This window comes from Pongo abelii, chromosome 3, assembly GCF_028885655.2.
Source record: "Pongo abelii isolate AG06213 chromosome 3, NHGRI_mPonAbe1-v2.0_pri, whole genome shotgun sequence".
In the NCBI taxonomy this organism is placed as follows: Eukaryota; Metazoa; Chordata; class Mammalia; order Primates; family Hominidae; genus Pongo; species Pongo abelii.
The window spans coordinates 127,957,135-127,978,564 of record NC_071988.2 but is presented as its reverse complement, the minus strand read 5'-3'; the positions used below and the strand labels follow the sequence as shown (position 1 = coordinate 127,978,564).

Genomic DNA, 21,430 nt, shown 5'->3' with positions numbered 1-21,430 from the left:
TGTGTATATTAGAATTGATGGAATATAGTAATTTTAATCATTGTCTTCCTTTCTTCTCCTCCCTTCATTCCTATTCTTGCCTTCCAACTTCTTTCCCTGATTTGCTACACAATCTAATTACTGGATATGTAAGAATATTACAGTATACATACAATACCCCACACTGAAAGACCGTCCTTATTATAGTGTAAAGCAATGTGGTACCTTTTAGAACTAGGTGAAAATTCCTGCTAGGATTTAAATCATATGTGTCAAAAGTCAGAATTTAAAGAAGATAAGAAAATTAAATACACTGAGAACAATGCATCTGAAGACACTCAAAATATGTAAGCGCAGCAACCAGCAGTAATTCCCTAGGTCTTTTATCAACCTTTGCCAAAACCTATAAAAAGAATATCTAAAATTGCTTTTTTATGAAAGTTCCTATTTATTCTTGTTTCCCTTACCAGACAGCCTGCTTTTTCCCTTTACTGATGTGGACATAGGGGGTCCTGGAGGGTTTAAAGGATGGCTATAAGGAATGACTATAGAGTGGACAGCTATGAGAGGCCAGTCCATGCATTTCTAAATACCATCGTCATTAACACAAAAACTTTCCTCCCCAGTAAAGAGTCCATAAAATTTAAAAGGAGTATGCCTTGGCCTCCCATGACCCTCTTACCTCACAATAAGGCCATCTTTTACCTGGTTCAGATTTGCAGACTAGGCCCATTACATACCTTGTCATTAAATACCTATAATATACCCTAATCTTTGCAATCTTGACAGATATGATTTCCATTTTATAGACAGATCCAGGAAAATTACATGACTTATCTGAATCCCTTCAAGTACCACATAGCAAAGCCATGATTTTAACTTATGTTTGCCACTCTGAAACTCACACTGAAATTCATTTCTCAAGTGTCCTCCAAAGCCTAATTAAATAAAATTAACCCTGTCATCTATAATACTCTTACATATCCAAATTAAGTGCATCAAGAATATAACTGGCCATTTCTTACCACCCATAGTCAAACCACCATTATGCTTCCTCTGGATTATTGCAAAACTCTTCTTATTGGTCTCCTTTCTCCTACCACGTCCTCCTCTGTGTATTTTCCTTAAAGAGTGACCCTCTTAAAAGGAAGTCAGAGCCCATCACTCTACTGCTCAAAACCCTCCAAAGTCCTATTTCATTTAGAATAAAAGTTGGATGTCCTCAAGATCTTCATGACCTGCTCGCCTTGATTTAATCTCCAGTGAAGGACTAAACCCTTCACTCAACTCTGCCCTACAGGCCTCCTTGCTATTCTAGCAGGCTTTTGCTTCATGACCTTTGCAATGGCTGGTCCCTCTGTCTGACTGCACTTTCCCAAGATATTCGCATGGTTAAATCTCCCACTCCTGTAAGCCCTTTACTTAAAAGTCATCTTTTCAGCAAGACCTTCCTGTGTCACTTTATATCCTTCTTCCCTGCTTTACATTTCTCTTCAGGACTATCACGACCTAAAATACAGTATGTTTCTAATTACTTTGCTTAGTATGTGCCTTCCTCTCTAAAATGTGAGCTACAAGTAGACACAGATTTCTGTCTGTTTTGTTCACTGCTGTTCACCTAATGCCTAGAACGGTGCCCGGAATAGAGTGGGCGCTTAATAACTATTCGCTCAATGAATAAAATCCCGTCTTCACCCTCCTCTCCCCCATAGCACCCAAGTCCTTTGACACACACATTCACGTAACAGTAAATACGCTTAGGGATCGATATTTCTCTGTAGCATTCTTAGGCCTGCATCCCATTTCTCAAACGTGGCTCCTTTAGAAGGAAGTCTCAAGCTCTTTCCTGTTTCCTCAGGCCAGGGCTGGTCCTGCTGCGAACGGACTACCCATTAGCACCCGCAGGCCAGGTCCTCTCTCCTGGAGGCGAGTTAGAGAAGGAAGAGCCCTACGATCGCAATCGGCGATCCCCGAGTGAGTGACCCTCCACGACGTCACTCACATGAAGCGGAGGACACGGGTTCCGAGACAGCCACAGCAGAAAGCATGTAGGGACAACCACCCGCGTACTATAGCAGTGAGAAAGGACCCAATGAGGTGTCCTTGCTGAAAGCCTGAGTGTTCTACAGATTCAACCCTCAATTCTTTCTTCCTCTTCCTGTGCTCAGTCCCATTAACCTGCCACACCACGCTCCTCGTCTTCCATTCCCTCACCCAGTATTTTCAGTCGACCCCCCGCCCCCCCGCACCTCTTTCTCTCTCGCTGTATGTCCTTTCGTGGCCAGTTTGGGCAAGGGGAAGGACGCCACAAGTCGGGGTCTTTCGTCAGCGTTGGGTCGCAGTGGCTGTGAGGGCAGAAGAAAAGGCCAGGCTGAGGAGGCTGAGGGGAGGGTGGAGGGTGAAAAGCTGGGATCTGTGTTTGGGGAAGGCCAGCCTCGCGCTCCTGGCCGGGTTCCGCGAAGGGAACCTTGGCTGACTTGGCTCGCGAGCGAAGGGCAGCGTCTGAGCTCCCGGCGTTCCAGGAGCGGCCTCTTTTGTAGGAGCACCTGAAATGCAGCGTCTGGTGCACTAAGCCGTAGCGGCAGCAGCAGCCACAGCGACAGCGCTGGGGCCCTGTGTAGAAGCTCCATCCCCCTTGTCTTTGTGCTTGCCTGCGTCCCCAGACTCAGAGGCAGGTATTTGGGTAATCCAGTTTTCCGTGTCGTAATGGGTGGGGTCTGTGGGAGGTAGAGGACTATCAGGAGCAGTGAGTGGCCCCGCATGTCTTCAGAATAGATAGAGAACCGAGCTGTGGAGCCGCTTGCTGATAGGTACTGTCTCCATCCCTAGCTACAGCCCGCCTTTCCTGTGAATCAGGTTCACCTGAGTCCTTTGGGAACCGTAGGCTTAGCAATCGCTCTGTCACTGCCTCAAAGGAAGGCTAAAGGAGGAGGTTAGAGAATCTAGAATCCGCCCCTCCATTACTCACCAGGGAGGCAGAATTTTGCTTTGGTTTGTTTCTGGCCCTCGAGGTTTAGTCAGTTGTCGAAGTGTAACACCCCCTTGAGCAGTAGGAGAAAGTGAAGCAGAGGAAGGTAGTTACTTGAGGATTGTCAGTGGCTGCTTTTCAAGGACCCCTCTCCTGGTTTCTATCTATTTGAGACAAAAATAACCTCTTGAGAGAATGTATATATAAAATAAATGAATTAGTATCATTTTCCTGTTGCAGAAATGTGAAACTTTTATTCATGATAAAATCGGCATATTTTGCCCTATTTTTTACTTTTTTTCCCCATTCGAGTCATTTAAAACTCTAAGTTCTTTGAGGGCAGAGATTCTGACTTTTTCATTATCCTTTGCCCACCAGATGGAAAAACAACTGACTTAAAATAGGGGCTTCAAAATATTTGTTGAATGAATGAATTTTCAAGCCCAACTGCTTGCACTGCTGTTTCCCTCATCTAATCTCTCACCTCTACGTTTTTTTTTCCCCAGTAGTTTTCTTCCACTCACCAGGTGTAAGCAAATGTATGTGTGTGTATTTTTGTGTGTGAGCCTTTTTATGTACAACCATCTAAGAGGTAGTGGAAAAAGAACACTGATTATGCTAATTAGTGTTTTCTCTTTTTCGATCATTGTGTTTTATTTGGTTATTTTATTTTCAGCTGTGTAATGATAAAGACATCTGATTGAAAATAAAATGGTCGGGCGCGGTGGCTCACGCCTGTAGTCCCAGCACTTTGAGAGGTCCAGGCGGGTGGATCACCTGAGGTCAGGAGTTCAAGACCAGCCTGGCCAGGATGGTGAAACCCCGTCTCTACTAAAAATACAAAAATTAGCCGGGCGTGGTGGCGGGCGCCTGTAATCCCAGCTACTCTGGAGGCTGAGGCAGAGAATTGCTTGAACCCGGGAGGTGGAAGGTTGCAGTGAGCCGAGATCATGCCGCTGCCCTCCAGCCTGGATGACAGAGTGAGACTCTGTCTCAAAAAAAAAAAAAAATCAAGTAGTATAGCGTAGTAGGATTGAATAATAAAGTGCAACTGTCTCACCTGTCCTACTCTGAGTACTGTTCTTCAAAGATAACCACTTTTAACCTTTTCTAATTTTAGGTCTGTAGGTTAAATAATAAGTTAAACTGTTAATTCTTTTTGTTGACTTCTTGAGATAGCCCTAAGTTAAACTGCTAATTCTTTTTCTGTTGACTTCTTGAAATAGCCCACACCATTCACAATCTCTCTTCTCTGAATTTTGGAAGAGTCATAATCATAATTTTTAGTTTTTGTATTGGTTACTTTATAATTCAAAATAATATACGTAAACTACTTTTTTCACATCAACTTTTGAAAATATATTTGACTCCTTGTTTGGTAAAACGAGAAAAGTAGTGATTCTACCTTTTTCTTTATCACTTCAGAAGCTACATTTATGCCCACTTCTCTTAGCTGGACATTTATTTGTACATTGTCAAAGTTAATAATACATTTCTTAACTATAATTGCGCTTTGTTCACGTGCCAAAAACCAATAAAAAAAAATGTTTACAGTATTGTGGCTTTATAGTTGTTACTTAGAGCAAGTCCAAGCTGTATGATCCGATATGTTTTTTTTCCCCAGAGTTTTAACTTCATGATCCCTGTGCCATACTAAGGAGATTATTTATGATATCAAGGTCAAATGAGTTTTTATTTCTTTCCTGCCAAGGGCAAAATATTATGCTGCAGTTGAGCATGCTTTATATTTTGGACTATGTAATTACATAGTTTTTAACCATCCCCACTTTCTTAATTGCCTTTCTGCTTTCTCCTGGGGAGTAGGTAGGTGGATGTGCTTTTTTCACTGAGTCTTCTTATTCTTTGTATGATGCACATAGAAGCTTCCATTCCTCTGTTTGAAGATTTTCCCCTTGAAGCCCAATGGCTTTCTGTTTAATTTGAACAGATTGCATTCTAGTCCTTTTGTATTGCTCCTATCCTGGGTTTATATTCATTCTTGGGTAAATAACATTGTTTCTTAGCCCCTCATCTTCTGTTATTGGGCTTCCCCTTATTTCCCTGGAATATATGCTAAGGAAACTTGCTCACAAAAGGAATGTGAAAGGTAATTTTAGTTTTTAATGTTTGTGTGGGTATAAATTATAATTTGCTCTTATGACAATTTGGCTGTATATAAAATCGAAAGTATTTTCCTTCAACTCTCAATCCTTCCATGTCTTCTAACTTTTTTTTTTTCCTTTTTTTTTGAGCTGGAGTCTCACTGTGTTGCTCAGTCTGGTCTGAAACTCCTGACCTCACATGATCCTCCCACCTCAGCCTCCCAAGTATCTGAGATCACAGGCACACGCCACTGCACCAGGCTCTCTTCTGACTTTCATTATTGTTGATGAGAATGCCAGTCTCACTTTAACTTGTTGATAGCGGAATCATTTTTTTCTCTCTGAAATGTTTAAAATTTTCTAGTTACGTTTGATGCTTTGAAAATGTATGGCAGTGTTTATCTTCTCATAAGCTCTTTTATTTTGTATGAGATAAAATTGATACATATTAAAACACACTGATTTTAAGTGGCCAATTTAATGAGTTTTGATGCATGTACTCATCCATAGAACCACTACCACCACAATCAAGATAGAGAATATTTCTACCTCTGTTTCTCTGTTTTTTCAACCCCCCCTTCCCCATCTACAGTACTATCTTCTGATTTTTTTTATTAATACTATAGTTTAGAACTATAGTTCTGGAATTACATTTAAATGGAGTCATACAGTATGCACTCTTTTGTGTCTGCTTGTTTCATAAACTTTATGTTTTTGAGGTGCATCCATGTTTTGACATATTTGTTCCATTTTTGTTGTTAAATAGAATTTCATGGTACAAATATGTTAATCGATTCACTTGTGGGACATTTGCATTGCTTCTGGTTTTTAGCTATTAAGAGTACAGTTCCTATGAACATACTCATACAGTGTTTTTTTTTTATGGACAAATGTTTTCATTTTTCTTGGTTAAAGAGTGGAATTTCTGAGTCACAAGTCAGGGATATTTTTAACTTTAGAAAAGTTTTCCAAATATTTTCCAAAATTCTTATGCCATTTTACGCTCCCACTAGCAATATAGCAAAGCTCCACTTCCACATTCTCCTGAACACTTGTTACTGCCAGTCATTTAAATTTTAGCCATTGTAGAAGTTAAAGGTTTGTCATTGTGATTTTCATTTGCATTTTCCCCAATTAATGATATTAAGCACTTTTTCATGTGCTTATTGAGTATTTTCATGCCTTGTGTGAAAATATGTTTGTGACTTTTACCTATTTATGTATTGGCTTGTTTTATTATTGAATTGTGGTATTTCTTTATAGACTCTGAACACAGGTCAATTACATACAGACACACATATGTTTGATTTTAAAAGGTCATATATATACATAATGTCATATGTATACATAGACAGATGTAAATAATATTTCCCTTTAACTCGAATTTTTATTTTCTCAGGGGTGCCTTTGGATATGCAGATGTTTTTAATTTTGATGAAGTCTGCTTTGTCAAAATTGTCTTTTGTGGCTAGTGCTTTGTTATATCGTGTCTAAGAAATCTTTGCCTAGCCTAAGGTTGTAAAGATATTCTCTTATGCTTTCAATTAGAAGACTAACAGTTTTACCTTTTACACTTAAGCCTATGATCCATCTTAGATTTTTGTGGATGTATCAGTAGAAGTTGAGGTTATTATTTTTTTATATGAATATCTTTTTCCAGCACCATTTGTAAAAAAGACTTTCCTTTTCCTGTTGAACTCTTTTGCTTTTGTTGAGAATCAATTTATTTTATTTAAATTTTTTAAATTATGAAATATGTGGTATTAACACACACATATGTAGATAAATATAGATACAGAGCATGGAAATTACGAAGCATAATGATAACATGAACACCCATTAATTCACCAGCTAAAAACTAGGCTGTTACTCAAGATTTTTGAAGCTTCTTGTGAATTTTTCCCTAACCTTACCCCTGCTTTAATTTGGTAGTAACCCATATTCTGAGTATTTTTTTAAAATTCCCTTACTTATTGAATATATTCTTACAATAGATGTAAGTATTTCAGAATTATTTATTTTATTTTTTGTTTTTGAGTTTTATGAAAACTGGCATATTTTATGTTACTTTTTTCACTCAATATTATATTTCTAAGATTGATCTATGCTATTAAATATGGCTATAGTTTGCTTATTTTTCATTATGTATACAGGTGAATAAAACACAATTTATTTAACCATTTACCTACCATTGGACATTTAAATTGTCTCCAGTTTGGGGATATTAGGAGCAATAATACTGCCTTGATCTTTCTTGCACAGGTCCACTGTGTGTGTGTATGTGTGTGTGTGTGTGTGTGTGTGTGTGTGTGTGTAGGAGTTTCTGTAGGAATATAATAGCAAGATAGTGTAAAACATTTCTAGTGATTTTACTAATTTACACTCCCACTTACAGCAAATTAGAGATCCTATTTTTCCACATCCTTCTAACATTATGCGTTATCAGATTTCTTAATTTTTAACTGTCCAGTAGATAAAAATTTTTTGTGGTTTTAATGTGCAATTCCTTGATTATTCATGAGGTTGTTTATCTTTTCATGTATCTATTGGCCATTTCTCTTTATTCTTTTGTATAATATGTTTTTCTATAACTTGTTTTATGTAATGGATGTAATATCTTCTCAAATCTCTCTATATTTATTAGAGTTGGTTTTTGTGTTATTTTTTCATAAATTATTTCAGTTGCTTCCAAAGCCAGATTTTTGGAGGTTTATTTCATTGTTTGCCCTTGATACTGTAGTCTTTCCTCAACTATCTGGTGATTCTCAGACAACTCGTTATTTACGAGCTAAGGCTTCCTGGGAGCTTTGCGTATATGGACAGGCTTATTGACTGATACATTTTGTTTTAGGATGGCTGGATGAACAGCCAAATCTTAGCTGGGGTCCTACAAATTCCAGAATTGTGAGGAGTTTGCTCTTCTCACCAGTGTCCATAGCAACTAGTGTAGTTCTCAGTTTGTTCAGCTTCTTTAGGGAAGAACCTTATCTTTTTCTTTGTTTCATGGAGTGTAAATAACTGCCTATGTTGTGAGCCTGGTGGCAGAATTGACTACCAGCTTCTAATTATTCAACACTTCACCCTTCTGGTTTCAAACCCTCTTTGACTGCTGTTTACCATTGTTCCTGCCTTCTCTGAGTCTGAAGCCTCTGAATCTGAAGGGACCAAACAAAACTCTTGACTGTTACAGGTTGTAGCTTATTTCTTTCTGCTTCACTCGTCCTTAAATATTTTGTTTTGTACAAGTTTCTAGAAATCTTTCATCACCTCATGGCCTGTTTCTCTTTTCTTCCTTGTTAAGGATTTATACATTTTATAATATTTTATTTTTAATGATTTCAGTAAGGTTTCTTGTCAAAGTGGTTTTATTGAATTGGAATTCCAGCATATTTATCATAAAAGCTGAGAAGGGAAAAATGCAGGGCTTTACCAGTAGAATGTCTTTTTAGTGAGGTCCATGGGTAAAAGATTTTTGTGTCAGAAGACCCTTTTTTTGTTGTTGTTATGGTTGCCTTAATGTGATTCAGATTGATATGGAGCAAGTTTCCTACTCTCCAGGCTACTGCTTTATGCAACTTTGGGGCACCATTTATTTTGGAGTAAGTGCAAATAGGACGCCTCATGCTATACACATGGAACAACTATCTCTAAACTGGAGCCAATAGCTCTATCAGGATTATTAAAAGCATTAAAGCAGATCATACATTATGTAAAATATCTAGCATAAAAGTGAAAATTGATTATTTAATATTATAGAGGCCTCTTAATCTAGTTTAAGCTTTACTACTATTAATAAGGTCCCTGATTAGTTACTAGTTGGTACCTATATTCCCTCTTTCCTGACCTATCTCGCTGTATGAGAAGGAAGGTTGTCGATGGTGTGTGGGTTATTCAATCTTTAGGTAAAGAGAGGAGCCTTATTGGCTGGGCGTGGTGGCTCACGCCTGTAATCCCAGCACTTTGGGAGGCCGAGGCGGGTGGATCACGAGGTCAGGAGTTCAAGACCAGCCTGGCCAACATAGTGAAACCCCATCTCTACTAAAAATACAAAAAGTTAGCTGGGTGTGGTCGTGGGTGCTTCTACTCGGGAGGCTGAGGCAGGAGAATTGCTTGAACCCGGGAGGCAGAGGTTGCAGTGAGCGGAGATCACGCCACTGCACTCCAGCCTGGGTGACAGTGCGAGACTGTCTCAAAAAAAAAAAAAAAAAAAAGAGAAGAGCCTTATTAATAATATGAAGATGCAGTAACAAACTTCCTCTGCTCTTTAAACTGTCAGATGTCATTGAGAATGGAATAATCTTTTCTTTTTTATGCCACTGAAAATCTTAGAGTTTGATTTAGAGCTGCAATATAAATTTATGCTGAGTTGTTTTGTCCTCTGATGTTTTAGAATTTTCTTACTTTGACATTTTTACTGTGAAGTGTTCAGGTTGGCATTTTCCTCCAAGTTGTATGTTAATCGTGCTTAAGGTTTGGTCTGTCTGGCTTAATGTTTGATCTGTCCTAAAATTCTCTCCTTTTTCAGATTATCTTAGAAGACCTAGGACTCCAAAAATGTTTCCCCTGAAGGACGCTGAAATGGGAGCCTTTACCTTCTTTGCCTCGGCTCTGCCACATGATGTTTGTGGAAGCAATGGACTTCCTCTCACACCAAATTCCATCAAAATTTTAGGGCGCTTTCAAATCCTTAAAACCATCATCCATCCCAGACTCTGCCAGTATGTGGATATTTCTAGGGGAAAGCATGGTAAGTTATTTTCTGTTTTTTCCTATTTATGTTCTCTACTTTGTTACCCTAAGTTATAAATACTGTATCCACTAAATATATAAAGCTATCATCAGTACCAGTGTACACATGTCCTTCTTTCTCTCATCCTTTTCCCCCACCCTGCCTCTCTCTCGTACACTTGCCCATTTATTTGCAAATCTACCAGGTAAAATTCAAACTCTTTACTAGGCTATTGCATGCAAAATCCTTCATCTAGTCCTTGATCTAGTCTCTGCTATTCTCTTTTGATGTATTGCTTGTTGTTTCCACTAATTTAACCCTTCATGCCCGCCAAGCTGAGTTGTTTTGAGGTTTTTTGATTCACATATCCTTGATTTTGTACTTTGCAATTTTCTCTCATGGATTATGCTATGCTCCATTCCCTGCAATCTGAGCTAAGTCTCTTTCCTAAACTCTTTTATAGCTTTTATCACATTTTATTATTTTCTATTTAATTTTTCTCCTCTGAGGATTCTTAGTTCTTGAGGATAAGGACCTTTACTTGTGACCTCAGAGCACTCAATAAGTGTTTGTTAGCTGAATGAATGAATGAACAACTATATTTGAATGATTAATGTTTCTCAGATCTGAGAATCAGGATTTTTAATTTTCTTTTTCAGGGAAACTGTCTATTCTTAAACATATTTCTTTATCTATATGAAGAAAATGAAGTTCTAATGTTAGAAACTTTAGAAGAATTATCTAACAGAATATATTTTATGATTGAAAGTAATGATTTTGGCAACTGTCTTCAAATGAAAAGGGAGTCAGTAGATTTTTTTTTTAACTCCATTAGTCTTTTTATATAGCAGCCCATTTAGAGAACTGAATTAGAAAAGTTGAACCCTATTGGCTAAAAAGTCAGTGTTTGAGGAAGATGTTTACTGTGTTTTTAGTAGTGTAATCAGGTTCTTTCATTCTCCACTTAAAGATTCTTATGGTGGCAATATTTTTAATTATTTCAGAATTATTTTTGGAAGCTTAATTGCAGGGTAAGGTTGCATTTCTTAAAAATATTTTAAATGCATTTCATTGAAATGTATTTAATTTTTCTAACATAAAATAATTTGTAGACATAAAAAAATCTGAAAGTGAACCCTAGGTAGTTGGTGATATTCAACTTTTTTCCCTATAAAAGTGGCAATTTTATGTGTTTCAACCTAATATTAAAAACCCTGATAAATGCAAACTATGTTTTCTTTACTGTTTTGCTGAAAATAGACTAAACTGTACTTTCAAGTTCCCTGGCTTATTTCTCTTAAAATATTTACTCTGAGAATATTTGTGTTTTATAGACTGAGTAGAAATTTTTTTTGTAATGATAATTATTAATCGTTAAAATTTATTGAGTGTTTATATATATCAGGCAATATTCTTAGTGTTTTACATATTTTAATTAACTTAATCCTTGTAACATTACTGTGTGAAAGGAACTAGTCCTGTCATTTTACAGATAAGGAAATTAAACCACACAGCAATTAAGTCAAGGTTCACAATTAATTCATCCAAGGTCACACAAGGAAATTAAGGAAAAATGGACTGCTAATACATTTTATTATTTTTTGAAAGATTGTACATGTTGCTGTAAGTATATAATAATGCAAATATTGACAGAATTCTAATCAGAGCTATTCAGTACCATAAATACTGTTGAGCTCTACCACATACTTAGTGCTCTAAATAGTTAGGTGTTGTCAGGAGGCTTCGTGAGAGATTTGGGAAAGAGAGTGGTAAAAAAAGTTAATTGTCTAGCAGATGATAAAAAAAAATTTGTTTTTTCATATTGACATATAGGTATATACACACAGACATGTTAAAGTATACATTATTTTATTGAGACTTCTTTTACTGTTCAAGGTTGCCTTTGATTGATTGATTCTGCAAATATTAGTAAATGGCTGTCATGTTTGGCTTAATTCCTCAAGCAAGAGCATGGGTGGTGCCATGTTGAGGCCTTAAGGGTCTCTCTCTGTAGGGAACAAATTTGGAGGTCAGAGCCGATAGAAAGCTAGCTTTGAAGCAAAAGTAATAAAGATGCTGATGAGTTGAAGGTTTATTTAGGAACCTGTCTTTCTTGTCCACTGCTTTGACAAACATGTACACTGGGGTTATAATACCTTGATAGACCCTTGCCTGATACTATAGCCCTCCTTGTGCTAGATGCCAAATATACAAAAATGAGTAACTCATTACCCTAGGTCCCAAGTCAGCTTCAGAAATAGTAGAGAAAAATACAACCATGATTATATTAAATAATACAGTAACAGTTGTTTTAATAGGTGATGCACAATGTGCTGTGCTATGCTATGGGAGTACAAAGAAGAGAATGTTAATTTTGCGTTGAAGAATATCAAGGCCAAGCATGGTGGCCCATGCCTATAATCCTAGCACTTTGGCATGCTGAGGCAGGAAGATTGCTTGAGGCCAGGAGTTTGAGACCAGCTTGGGCAACGTAATAAGATCCTGTCTCTACCAAAAAAAAAAAAAAAAAAAAATTAGTCAGGCATGGTATCTTGTTCCTGTAGTCCTAGCTATTCAGGAAGCTGAGGCAGGAGGATCATTTGTGACAAGGAGTTTGGGGCTGCAGTGAGTTATGATCATGTTACAGGAAAGAGTCCCAATCCAGACCCCCCAAGAGAAGGTTCTTGGATCTTGTGCAGCAAAGAATTCAGGGCAAGTCCATAGAGTAAAGTGAAAGCAAGTTTGTTAGGAAAGTGAAGGAATAAAAGAAAGGCTACTCCATAGCCAGAGCAACCCCAAGGGCTGCTGGTTGCCCATTTTTATGGTTATTTTTTGATTATATGCTAAACAAGGGGTGGATTATTCATGCGTCCCCTTTTTAGACCGTATAAGGTCACTTACTTACGTTGCCTTGGAATTTGTAAACTGGTAGGAGGGTAGCAGTGTAGCAGTGAGGACAACCAGAGGTCACTCTAGTGGCCATTTTGGTTTTGGTGGGTTTTAGCTAGCTTCGTTACTGCATCCTGTTTTATCAGCAAGGTCTTTATGACCTGTATGTTATGCTGACCTCCTATCTCATCCTGTGACTAAGAATGCCTTAACCTCTTAGGAATGCAGTCCAATAGGTCTCAGCCTCATTTTACCCAGCTCCTATTCGAGATGGAGTTGCTCTGGTTCACATGCCTCTGACAGTCATGCCAGTGCACTCCAGCCTGGGTGACAGAGCTAGACCCTGTCTCTAAAGATAAGAAATAATAAAAAATATATAGATATTAATCAAACTCATATATAAAAGGTTTTGGTGGGATAAGGGACTTTAGACCACAGAGCAATGGCTCTTCTGTCTGTTATGTTTTATTTGCTTACATTCATTCATTTTGATGATGCTGGTGGTCTCAAAGAATTAATGGATTTTCAAAAGATGTTGGCCTTTTATTGTTGACATATTTCTAGGAAACAAAGTCTTAATATCATTATTAATTATTCTTAATTTAAAAAGACATTTATGTCTCTTGATTATAAGCTTACTTTTTTCAAAAATAATTTGAGACAAGATGCAGACATTCATACAGTATTTTATATATAGTACATGAAAGAAAAATAATCAAGATGAAGATGTAAAAAAGGAAAAAAAAACTTTCTCTACTCTCTTATGCTTAATGGTAGGTCCCAGGAATCAAACTGATAAAAGGCTGGTTAACAGGAGAAAAAAACAAACAAACCCAGATTTAATCTGTAGGCACAGATTTCACAAAGAAATGCAACTCAAGGAGGTAGTTAGAATTGAGGCTTATATACCATCTTCACAGAGGGAAATAAAGTATAGAGAAGAGGGTAGACAAAGAAAGAGGGGTTTGGGATTTGAGAAAGTGACTCAGAAATGCACGGTAAATAAGAATTATTTAGTAAGTTTGTTATGTAGATAAGAGTCATTTTCCTCTTCCTAGTGTAGGAGAGGATAATTTCCAAATGGAATTTATCAAATGGAAATTCCTTTAATCTTTACAGAGGGAGATTTATGTTCTGCTTAGACAGAAATGGAGAGAGAAGAGAGCTAATTGCCTTCAACTCAAAATCCTTATGTCAAAGTGGGATATTTTGAGATGGCATATTCTGATTTTCTTCAGGGAGAAAGGAAACAATAAGATGTGAGGTTAGTAATATTAATATTTCTTTAGTTGGACTATAAATTTGGTTGTATACTTCTTATAGGCCAGGGCAAAGAAGTAAATCTAACTGCTTCAAATTATTTTTATGATGAGGCAGCTTATTAAGAAATTAATTTCTAGATACTTAAATGTGGAAAAAAATATCAATTTAAAGCTTTATAATGTTTGTACAATCTGTTGTCTAGATGAACTATGGAGACTATGGTATAGAAATTTATTTGGTATGAGGATCTGAGATCTCTGATCTGATCTTACGTCTACTGTTATGGGTTTGCTTTACTGTTCTTTTTGGTGTTAATCTCTGAACTGGGAAGTCTCTGTAGCTTTTTGTCCCCCACCTTTTTTTGTGTGAGGGAGGTACACTAAAGAATGAAGAGGTTCATAAACTTAGAAAGGAGAGCTTTATTTATCATAAGGGTTATAGCCTGCAGAGTGACCCCCGTGACAGGCTGGGAAGCATAGCCTTTTGCGAGAAGCTTGAAACAGACACTTTGAGGGAGGGGCAAAGGGAACAGAAATTTATACTGAGCAGAGTGGCCAAATATACATATTCAGTAAGCTGTGGGAGGAGTCATGAATATTTATGAAAGGAGAACCATGTGTATGTGCATTTAAACTTCGTTCCTCTTCAAGCCCCTTCATGGGTCCCACATATAAAAAATGGCAATGTTAGCATCATCTGAGGGTCATGATCCGAGGGTGGAGTTTTTGGCCCTCTGACGTCAAAGGTGGAGCAGAGGACATGAAAACACTTACTGCTCATTCTTGGTAGACTGGCCAGAACCACTCCATGGTTGGTTATCAGGCAAATGGTCTCTTATCACGCAAAAAAGAAGGGGTAGTGTCAGGTAGTTGGTTGATATCAGTTGTGGAATCTTTCGAAAGGGCTGGTTTTTGTTAAGTCCCTAGGGAAGAAAGCCTAATCATGGTTAAGGGGGTGGGGTATAATGAGGTTGTCTGACCCTAAGTCCTATCATGGCTGAGAACTCAGTTTTCAAGGTTACTCTGGGGTCCCCTTGGCCAAGAGATGGTCCACCCTTCAGTCAGTTGAAGGGCTTTGAAGATTATTTTTAGTTTACAGTAAACATCTAAGGAAATGAAATTTTAAGTTTAAAATTGCAGCTTCAGTAGGCTTTGGGAGGTCTGTGAACCCCTTCAAATTACATATAAAATTGTGTATGTGTATATACATATGTACACATGTGTTTGCTGAATAATGAAAATGCGTAGTTTTTCGCAGATTTTCAAAAAGGATTCCTAATGGACAAAAAAAAAAGAAAAAGGGCTTAAAAGCACTGGTGTAGAGTATCAAGGGATATGGAGAGATTATCTTCTTTACTTAAAGGCTAACTTGAGAAGTTCTAATGTTAGGTCCTAGACTTTTCAAAATTGATTCGACCTGTACCTAGTGTTGCACCATGTCATATATTTACCAATTAGGAGACCCACAGTCAGGGCCACTGTGTGGGGTTTTGCCTCACTGCATAAAAGCTTCTGGATAATGGAGTAAGTGGGAGCTGAAATCTGATTCTCTAATTTATTCTAGGGGGAGGGGTGCTTTTTCTAATTTGCTTGAAGAGAACTGTGAAGAGTAGTGGTAACTATATCTATAGTAGACTATAGATAGCTCCAGCCATTTGCTGAAAGCCCAGAAAATAACTTTCGGTGAGTTAATTTTTGTTCAAAAAATAATTTTTTGCCAAAGATTTTTATTTGTTACCTGGCTTCAGTGACATTAATTAGATGTTGAAAAATTACAGGGATCATTTGGGGCTTTTTACATCACCAGGCAATTAATAGATATTTTCAATCCCTGTATACTTCAACAGCCCTTACCCTTAATCCAGCTACAGATTCTAAAGAATTTCCAGTTGTAGGTTTACCCTATTTCCAAAACCATTCTTTGGCTGGCAGTACAGTAGATGCTGAGTATTAACCATGGTGGTGAACATCTGTAAATTTGGCAGAGGCCTGTCTTTCCAGACTCCACCAAGAGCCCTTTGTTTATTCCCACTGTATCTGGAAGCCTCTTGGGAGCTTCACTTTATATATTTGAGGTTTTTTCCTCTGTTCCTAGGCCCCCTTTTCTCAATTGACAAAATAGTCCTAAAGCTCCTTCTTTTCCTTCCTCTACCTAAACGGGCCTCTATAAACACTGAATTAGGAACTGCATTATAGCATGATTCTCTTTGGGGAGTATTCTTCCTTATTTTCCCTGTGAACCTTCTTTTTGATTATCAAAGTCAGGTGGGAACTGATCCCCTTAGAAACTGTAATCGTTCTACTGATTGTTGTTCTCTGAGGCCAGTTCAACAGCATGGTTAGTCCCCTTAGCCCTGTCCACCATATTGCTGTTTACTCTGCTTCCCTGACTTGCCCTGCTCCTCCTGTATCTCAGCAGCCCTCTCTGCTAGGGTAACATAGGTCATGAATATGTGTAAAGTTTATATATTCTAAGTCTAGTTGTCTGAAATGAAAATATCGATTGTCATTAGGCTAGGGAATTTGATTATCTTGTTTTCATTGGCAATGTTTAGCATTCTGAAAAGTTGTGTGTATAAGGAATAATTTACTGTTAGAGTAATTGCTTATGTAAAAGTCTGTTTGTTCCAAAACATTCTAGTCATTTCAGTTGCATCTACTTTGAAAAATTTGAAGTTTCTGATGAACAATCTCCTTAGTGAAAGTATTTCTCAATATGAACACATATACCGCATGACTTTGATTTGTGTCTCCTTAAATAATTTTGATTTTGATTCTATTTTTCCTCTTTTATTCTGTTCTTGCTATGCAGATATCTTGCTATTGTTAGTCATGCCCCCTCCCACCCTGCATGTTATTGTTAAGTCAATAACAATTGACTTCTTACTTGGAGTCACATACTCTTGTTACATGTGGTCTGTTTTAGTAACATTATGTTTTCACATGTTATGTTAGCTCAGAAGTCAAGCTTTCACTGTTTTCTATAGATCATTCAAAACTAACCAAAGATGATAATATTTTCTTGCTAACTCAGCAGGATGAAGTTTTTAATCTCAGGAATGGCAGACATTTTATTAGAATTTGAGAATTTGTTTTTTTTCTAATAGAAGAAAATATCTTTAGGAGAAAAAAAGCCAGTAAAGCCTGAAAATACTATGTTAACAAATTTTATCTTTTCTTGTGAGCTTGAAATCTCAGCTGTGTTTAGAAGCAGAGTGAAGATTATAAATGGTAGTGCATCCTTTTTTATTTGGTATTGATTATCCAGAAATCTTTCAATGATTGCTGGTGAAATCAAGAATAAAAATTATTTTATTTGAAATTAAAGTAGAGAATAATAGAATTATATGGAACTATAAGATAAGTTATTCTGTATCTCTAGCATATAAATTTTAATCTGTATTAGTTTCATAAGAGAAACAGAACAAATTATATATATATAATTATATAAATTATATATACAATTATATGTTATTTATATAAGTTATATGAATATATAAAAAAGAATTGCTGGGAATTGGTTTGCATGATTGTGGGGCGCTGCTAGGCAAGTTTGAAATCCATGAGGGAGGTCTTCAAGAAGGACAAGCTGAACTCTTGGGCAGAAGCTCAAGCTGTCATCCACAGGTGGAATTCATTCTTCATGGAAGCTTCAATTCTGCTCATATTTATTTATTATTTATTTGTTTATTTATTTTTCAGACACAGGAGTCTCACTATATTGCCCAAGCTGGTCTTGAACTCCTGGCTTAAAGTGATACTCCCGTCTCAGCCTCTCATGTAGCTGGGATTACAGGTGTGAGCCAGTGTACTTGCATTTCAATTCTGCTCTTAAAGGCTATTAAACTGATTGAATCAGGATTACCCTGATTATCTAGGATAAATTCCCTTCAAGTAAACTGATTATAGACTTTATTCATTTACAAAATAATTTCACAGCAACATCTCGATTAGTATTTGATTGAATGACTGGATTCTATATTCTAGCCAAATTGACTCATAAAACTGACGATCACAGTGTTCTGGTACCAATACTATTCTTTAAGCATAATATTTTTCTTTGTTGGTTTTGAACTGTATAAACACTTATTGAAATATCATATTTTAAAGGTGATGAGCTAGTCTCGATTTTTACTGTTAATAACAAAAGTGATGCAGTAAACGTATTGTAATAACCCTTCATATTATTTTAAGACATTCATGATTCACCTCTTTCTCTAAATTTAAACAAAAAAACACTACTTTAAGAAACTTTATTTTACTTCCCCCTACTCCTTATTCAACTCCTTTATTCTTGCTTAAATGTGTGTTCTCTTCAGTTTCTTAGTGTTAACTTTGTATTAGCCTGTTTTCATGCTGCTGATAAAGACATACCCAAGACTAGGTAATTTGTACAGGAAAAACGTTTAATGGACTTACAGTTCCACGTGGCTGGTGAGGCCTCACATTCATGGTGGAAGGCAAGGAGGAGCAAGTCACGTCTTACATGGATAGCAGCAGGCCAAAAAAAGAGAACTTGTGCAAGGAAACTCCCCCTTATAGAACCATCAGATCTCATGAGACTTATTAATTATCAGAAGAACAGCATGGGAAAGACCTCCCCTGTGATTCAGTTACCTCCCACTGGGTCCCTCCCACAACATGTGAGAATTCAAGATGAGATTTGGGTGGGAACACAGCCAAGCCCTGTCAAACTTAAAACACACAGTTCAGGCTAGAGACACTACATCATACTTGTGGATCCTCAAATCTTTGTTAGAAGGAAGACTATTTCACAATTATTGTATATTCTACTCTTTAAAGTTCATCTTAGCATCACATTTTTTTTTATAAATAATGCTACTGCACTGATGATTTATATTTGGCACATTATGATTCCCAAATACTTTATTCTGTGAAACTATATTGTTTTTATAACATGTTATTTTTAAACAGTGGTCCAGAGATTTCAGAATGAAGACTCTAAAGATTTCTTAAAACAAAATGGTTCATATTGGAAATGTTGTTTTGGTATACACTCCATTATCTCTGGGAGAAACTTTGATGTTCTGCTGAGGATTATGGCTCAGCAGTATTAAAACTATGCTTAATAGTTCCATAGAATCTTGGAGCTTTGGCAAACACTTGTTTATGATATTTTGAAAGGGTTTCCAGAAGCCTGAAAAATTTTAGTTGTGCCAGATACTTTGGAAATCTCTTATAGATATGGAGAATTATGACTATCCAATTTAAAATGGTTAATTAATGGAATATGCACATTTTAATAAATTATTTTGTTTTTGTTTTACATGAAAGTCAGTGCTACTGAGTTATACTGAGTTTATAACATGGGCATGTAATTTACTACACAGGACAGAGCTCTGTCTAGTGACTGTGGTCATATGAGATTCTTCATTTCTAATGGCTACATCATGCCTTTGCTAAAGTTAATTCATCTAACAGTTATCTTTATATTACATGCCTATATGTTGTAGGTGACATTCTAGCTGTGATGCAGTACACCTGTGTGCACTAGGCTCCTGTGATGTACTACTGTGATGCACCTGTGTGCAACTACTGATGCACTGCTAGGCACCTGTGATGAGACCCACCTCATTCCTGCCATCATAAAATATATTATCTGATAGGAAAAAAGATATCACAGTAGGCCCCCCCTTTTCCTCAGGGGATATGTTCCAAGAAGGCCCCCAGCACCCCCAGTGGTTGTCTGAAACTGAGGATTGTACAGACTCTGATTCTCATCAGTCAGAACATATTTCTGTTTATGTCTTCTATCCACAAATTTAATGCCTTTTCCATCTTAACTAGACACTTCTCTTGCACTGTGGTCATAATTTTGTAGTTTGAGGTGTGACAGCAAAACTAGCATGATTTTCTTTTTTCTTCACAATTTCACGAATAGAAAATTTCTTACCATGTATCTTAACAACTGGCTTTTTTTCTTTCCTTATCAAGTCGAGAACTTTCACCTTTTCACTTGAAGGAAGCACTTCTCGTCTTCTTTTTTTGTTGTTGTTTTTGAGACAGTCTTGCTCCGTTGCCCAGGCTGGAGTGCAGTGGCAGGATCTCGGCTCACTGCAAGCTCCGCCTCCTGGGTTCATGCCATTCTCCTGCCTCAGCCGTCGAGTAGCTGGGACTACAGGCGCCTGCCACCACGCTTGGCTAATTTTTTTTTTTTTCTTTTCATATTTTTAGTAGAGACAAGGTTTCACCATGTTAGCCAGGGTGGTCTCCTGACCTCGTGATCTGCCCGCCTCCCAAAGTGCTAGGATTACAGGCGTGAGCTACCTACCGCGCCCAGCCACGTCTTTTTGGCATATATTAATTGCTGGTGAGAGATTTCACTGTGCTACTCAGAATGGCATGCATTCCTAAAACTTAGGAATTGTTTACTTCTAGAATATTCCATTTAAAATGTTTGGAAACTGCAGAAAGTAAAACCATGGATAAGGTGGAGTTACTGATGATGCTGGCTGGACCAAAATAAAAATGCATACAAATTTATTAGAGTTGAAACAAGTGCTACAAAAGAAAATTTAAATGTAGAATAGAGTATGTTGTAGGAGAGCAAATCGATGTTGGGGGGACGAGAGAAGTGTCCCTTGAGGAAGTCACATTTAACTGAGCCCTGAATAATGAATAATAATAAAAGCTAACAATCAGCTAGTGCTTGTTATGTGCCACACACTATTGTAGGCCTTTATTATATATTAACTCATTTCAACCTCACAACAACCCTGTGAGGTAGGTGGCCATTCTTCTCTTCATCTTACAGAAAAAAAACTGGCATAGAGAGGTTAGAAAATTTCCCTGAGGTCACATAGTTAATTAGTAGTAAAACTGGGATTTGGATCCCAGACAAAATAGTCTATACTCTTAACCACTATGTGGGAAAGATCATTTCAGGCAATAAGAACCCATGTGCAAGTGTCCTAAGGCAGGAGGCCACAAGGAAGATCAGTGTGATGGAAGTTGGTAAACTAAGATAAAATAACATAGATGAAGCTAGAGAGGGAGTTCCATATTCAGACTTCTTATGATTTTATCACTTGGGCTTTAGTGTGAAAATATGTTGGAAAGATACAGGAATTAATGTGAGAAGATCAGTTAAAAGATTGTTGTAGTTATCTAATGAGATGATGCTGGCTGGGCCCAGAATGTGGCAGATGGAGCAAACTATATAGATTCTAGAAATGTTTGAGAAGTAAAAATAGCAGGACTCTGTTTATTTGGATTTGAGAAGGGGAGATTACTGTTTAGTTGCTAGCTAGAGCAGTTGACTGGATAGTGATATCATTTACTGAAACAGTATTAAAGGGGACAGACTTTAACAGTAAATTCTAAGTTGAGGTTTGATTCTCTTGAGTTTCAGGTGACTTTTATATTAAAGCCTATAATATAGGCTATAGAAGCCTGCAGTTCAGAAGAGAGTTTTGGGCTTGCAATAAAATCTCAGAGTTTTTCAGCCTTCGGAATAGATGAGAAAACAGTAAAAAAGACC

At 37.3% G+C, this 21,430-nt stretch overlaps 2 protein-coding genes across 13 annotated transcripts in view; one reads left to right on the top strand and one right to left on the bottom strand.

Moving 5' to 3' along the window:
* AIMP1 (aminoacyl tRNA synthetase complex interacting multifunctional protein 1) overlaps nt 1-3,040 on the bottom strand; it is a 32,232-nt gene extending 29,192 nt beyond the window's left edge. Inside the window, exon 1 of one of the 4 annotated variants that reach the window (XM_024245584.2) lies at nt 2,948-3,040. Coding sequence is in view for 1 of the 4 variants with exons in the window: in XM_024245585.3 (XP_024101353.2) it covers nt 1,715-1,716 (2 nt within the window). In the remaining 3 variants the exon portion in view is untranslated. 4 annotated transcript variants of the gene reach the window in all.
* TBCK (TBC1 domain containing kinase) overlaps nt 2,327-21,430 on the top strand; it is a 267,698-nt gene continuing 248,594 nt past the window's right edge. For 4 of the 9 annotated variants that reach the window (XM_054554231.2, XM_054554232.2, XM_054554233.2 and 1 more), the window contains exons 1-2: nt 2,517-2,650; nt 9,575-9,796. In XM_054554231.2, coding sequence (XP_054410206.1) covers nt 9,604-9,796 — 193 coding nt within the window. In that variant the 5' untranslated portion in view covers nt 2,517-2,650; nt 9,575-9,603. Of the gene's footprint in view, nt 2,655-9,574; nt 9,797-13,367; nt 13,932-21,430 lie in introns of those variants that run through there. The other 5 variants (XM_063723559.1, XM_024245819.3, XM_063723558.1 and 2 more) reach the window with 5 other exon arrangements.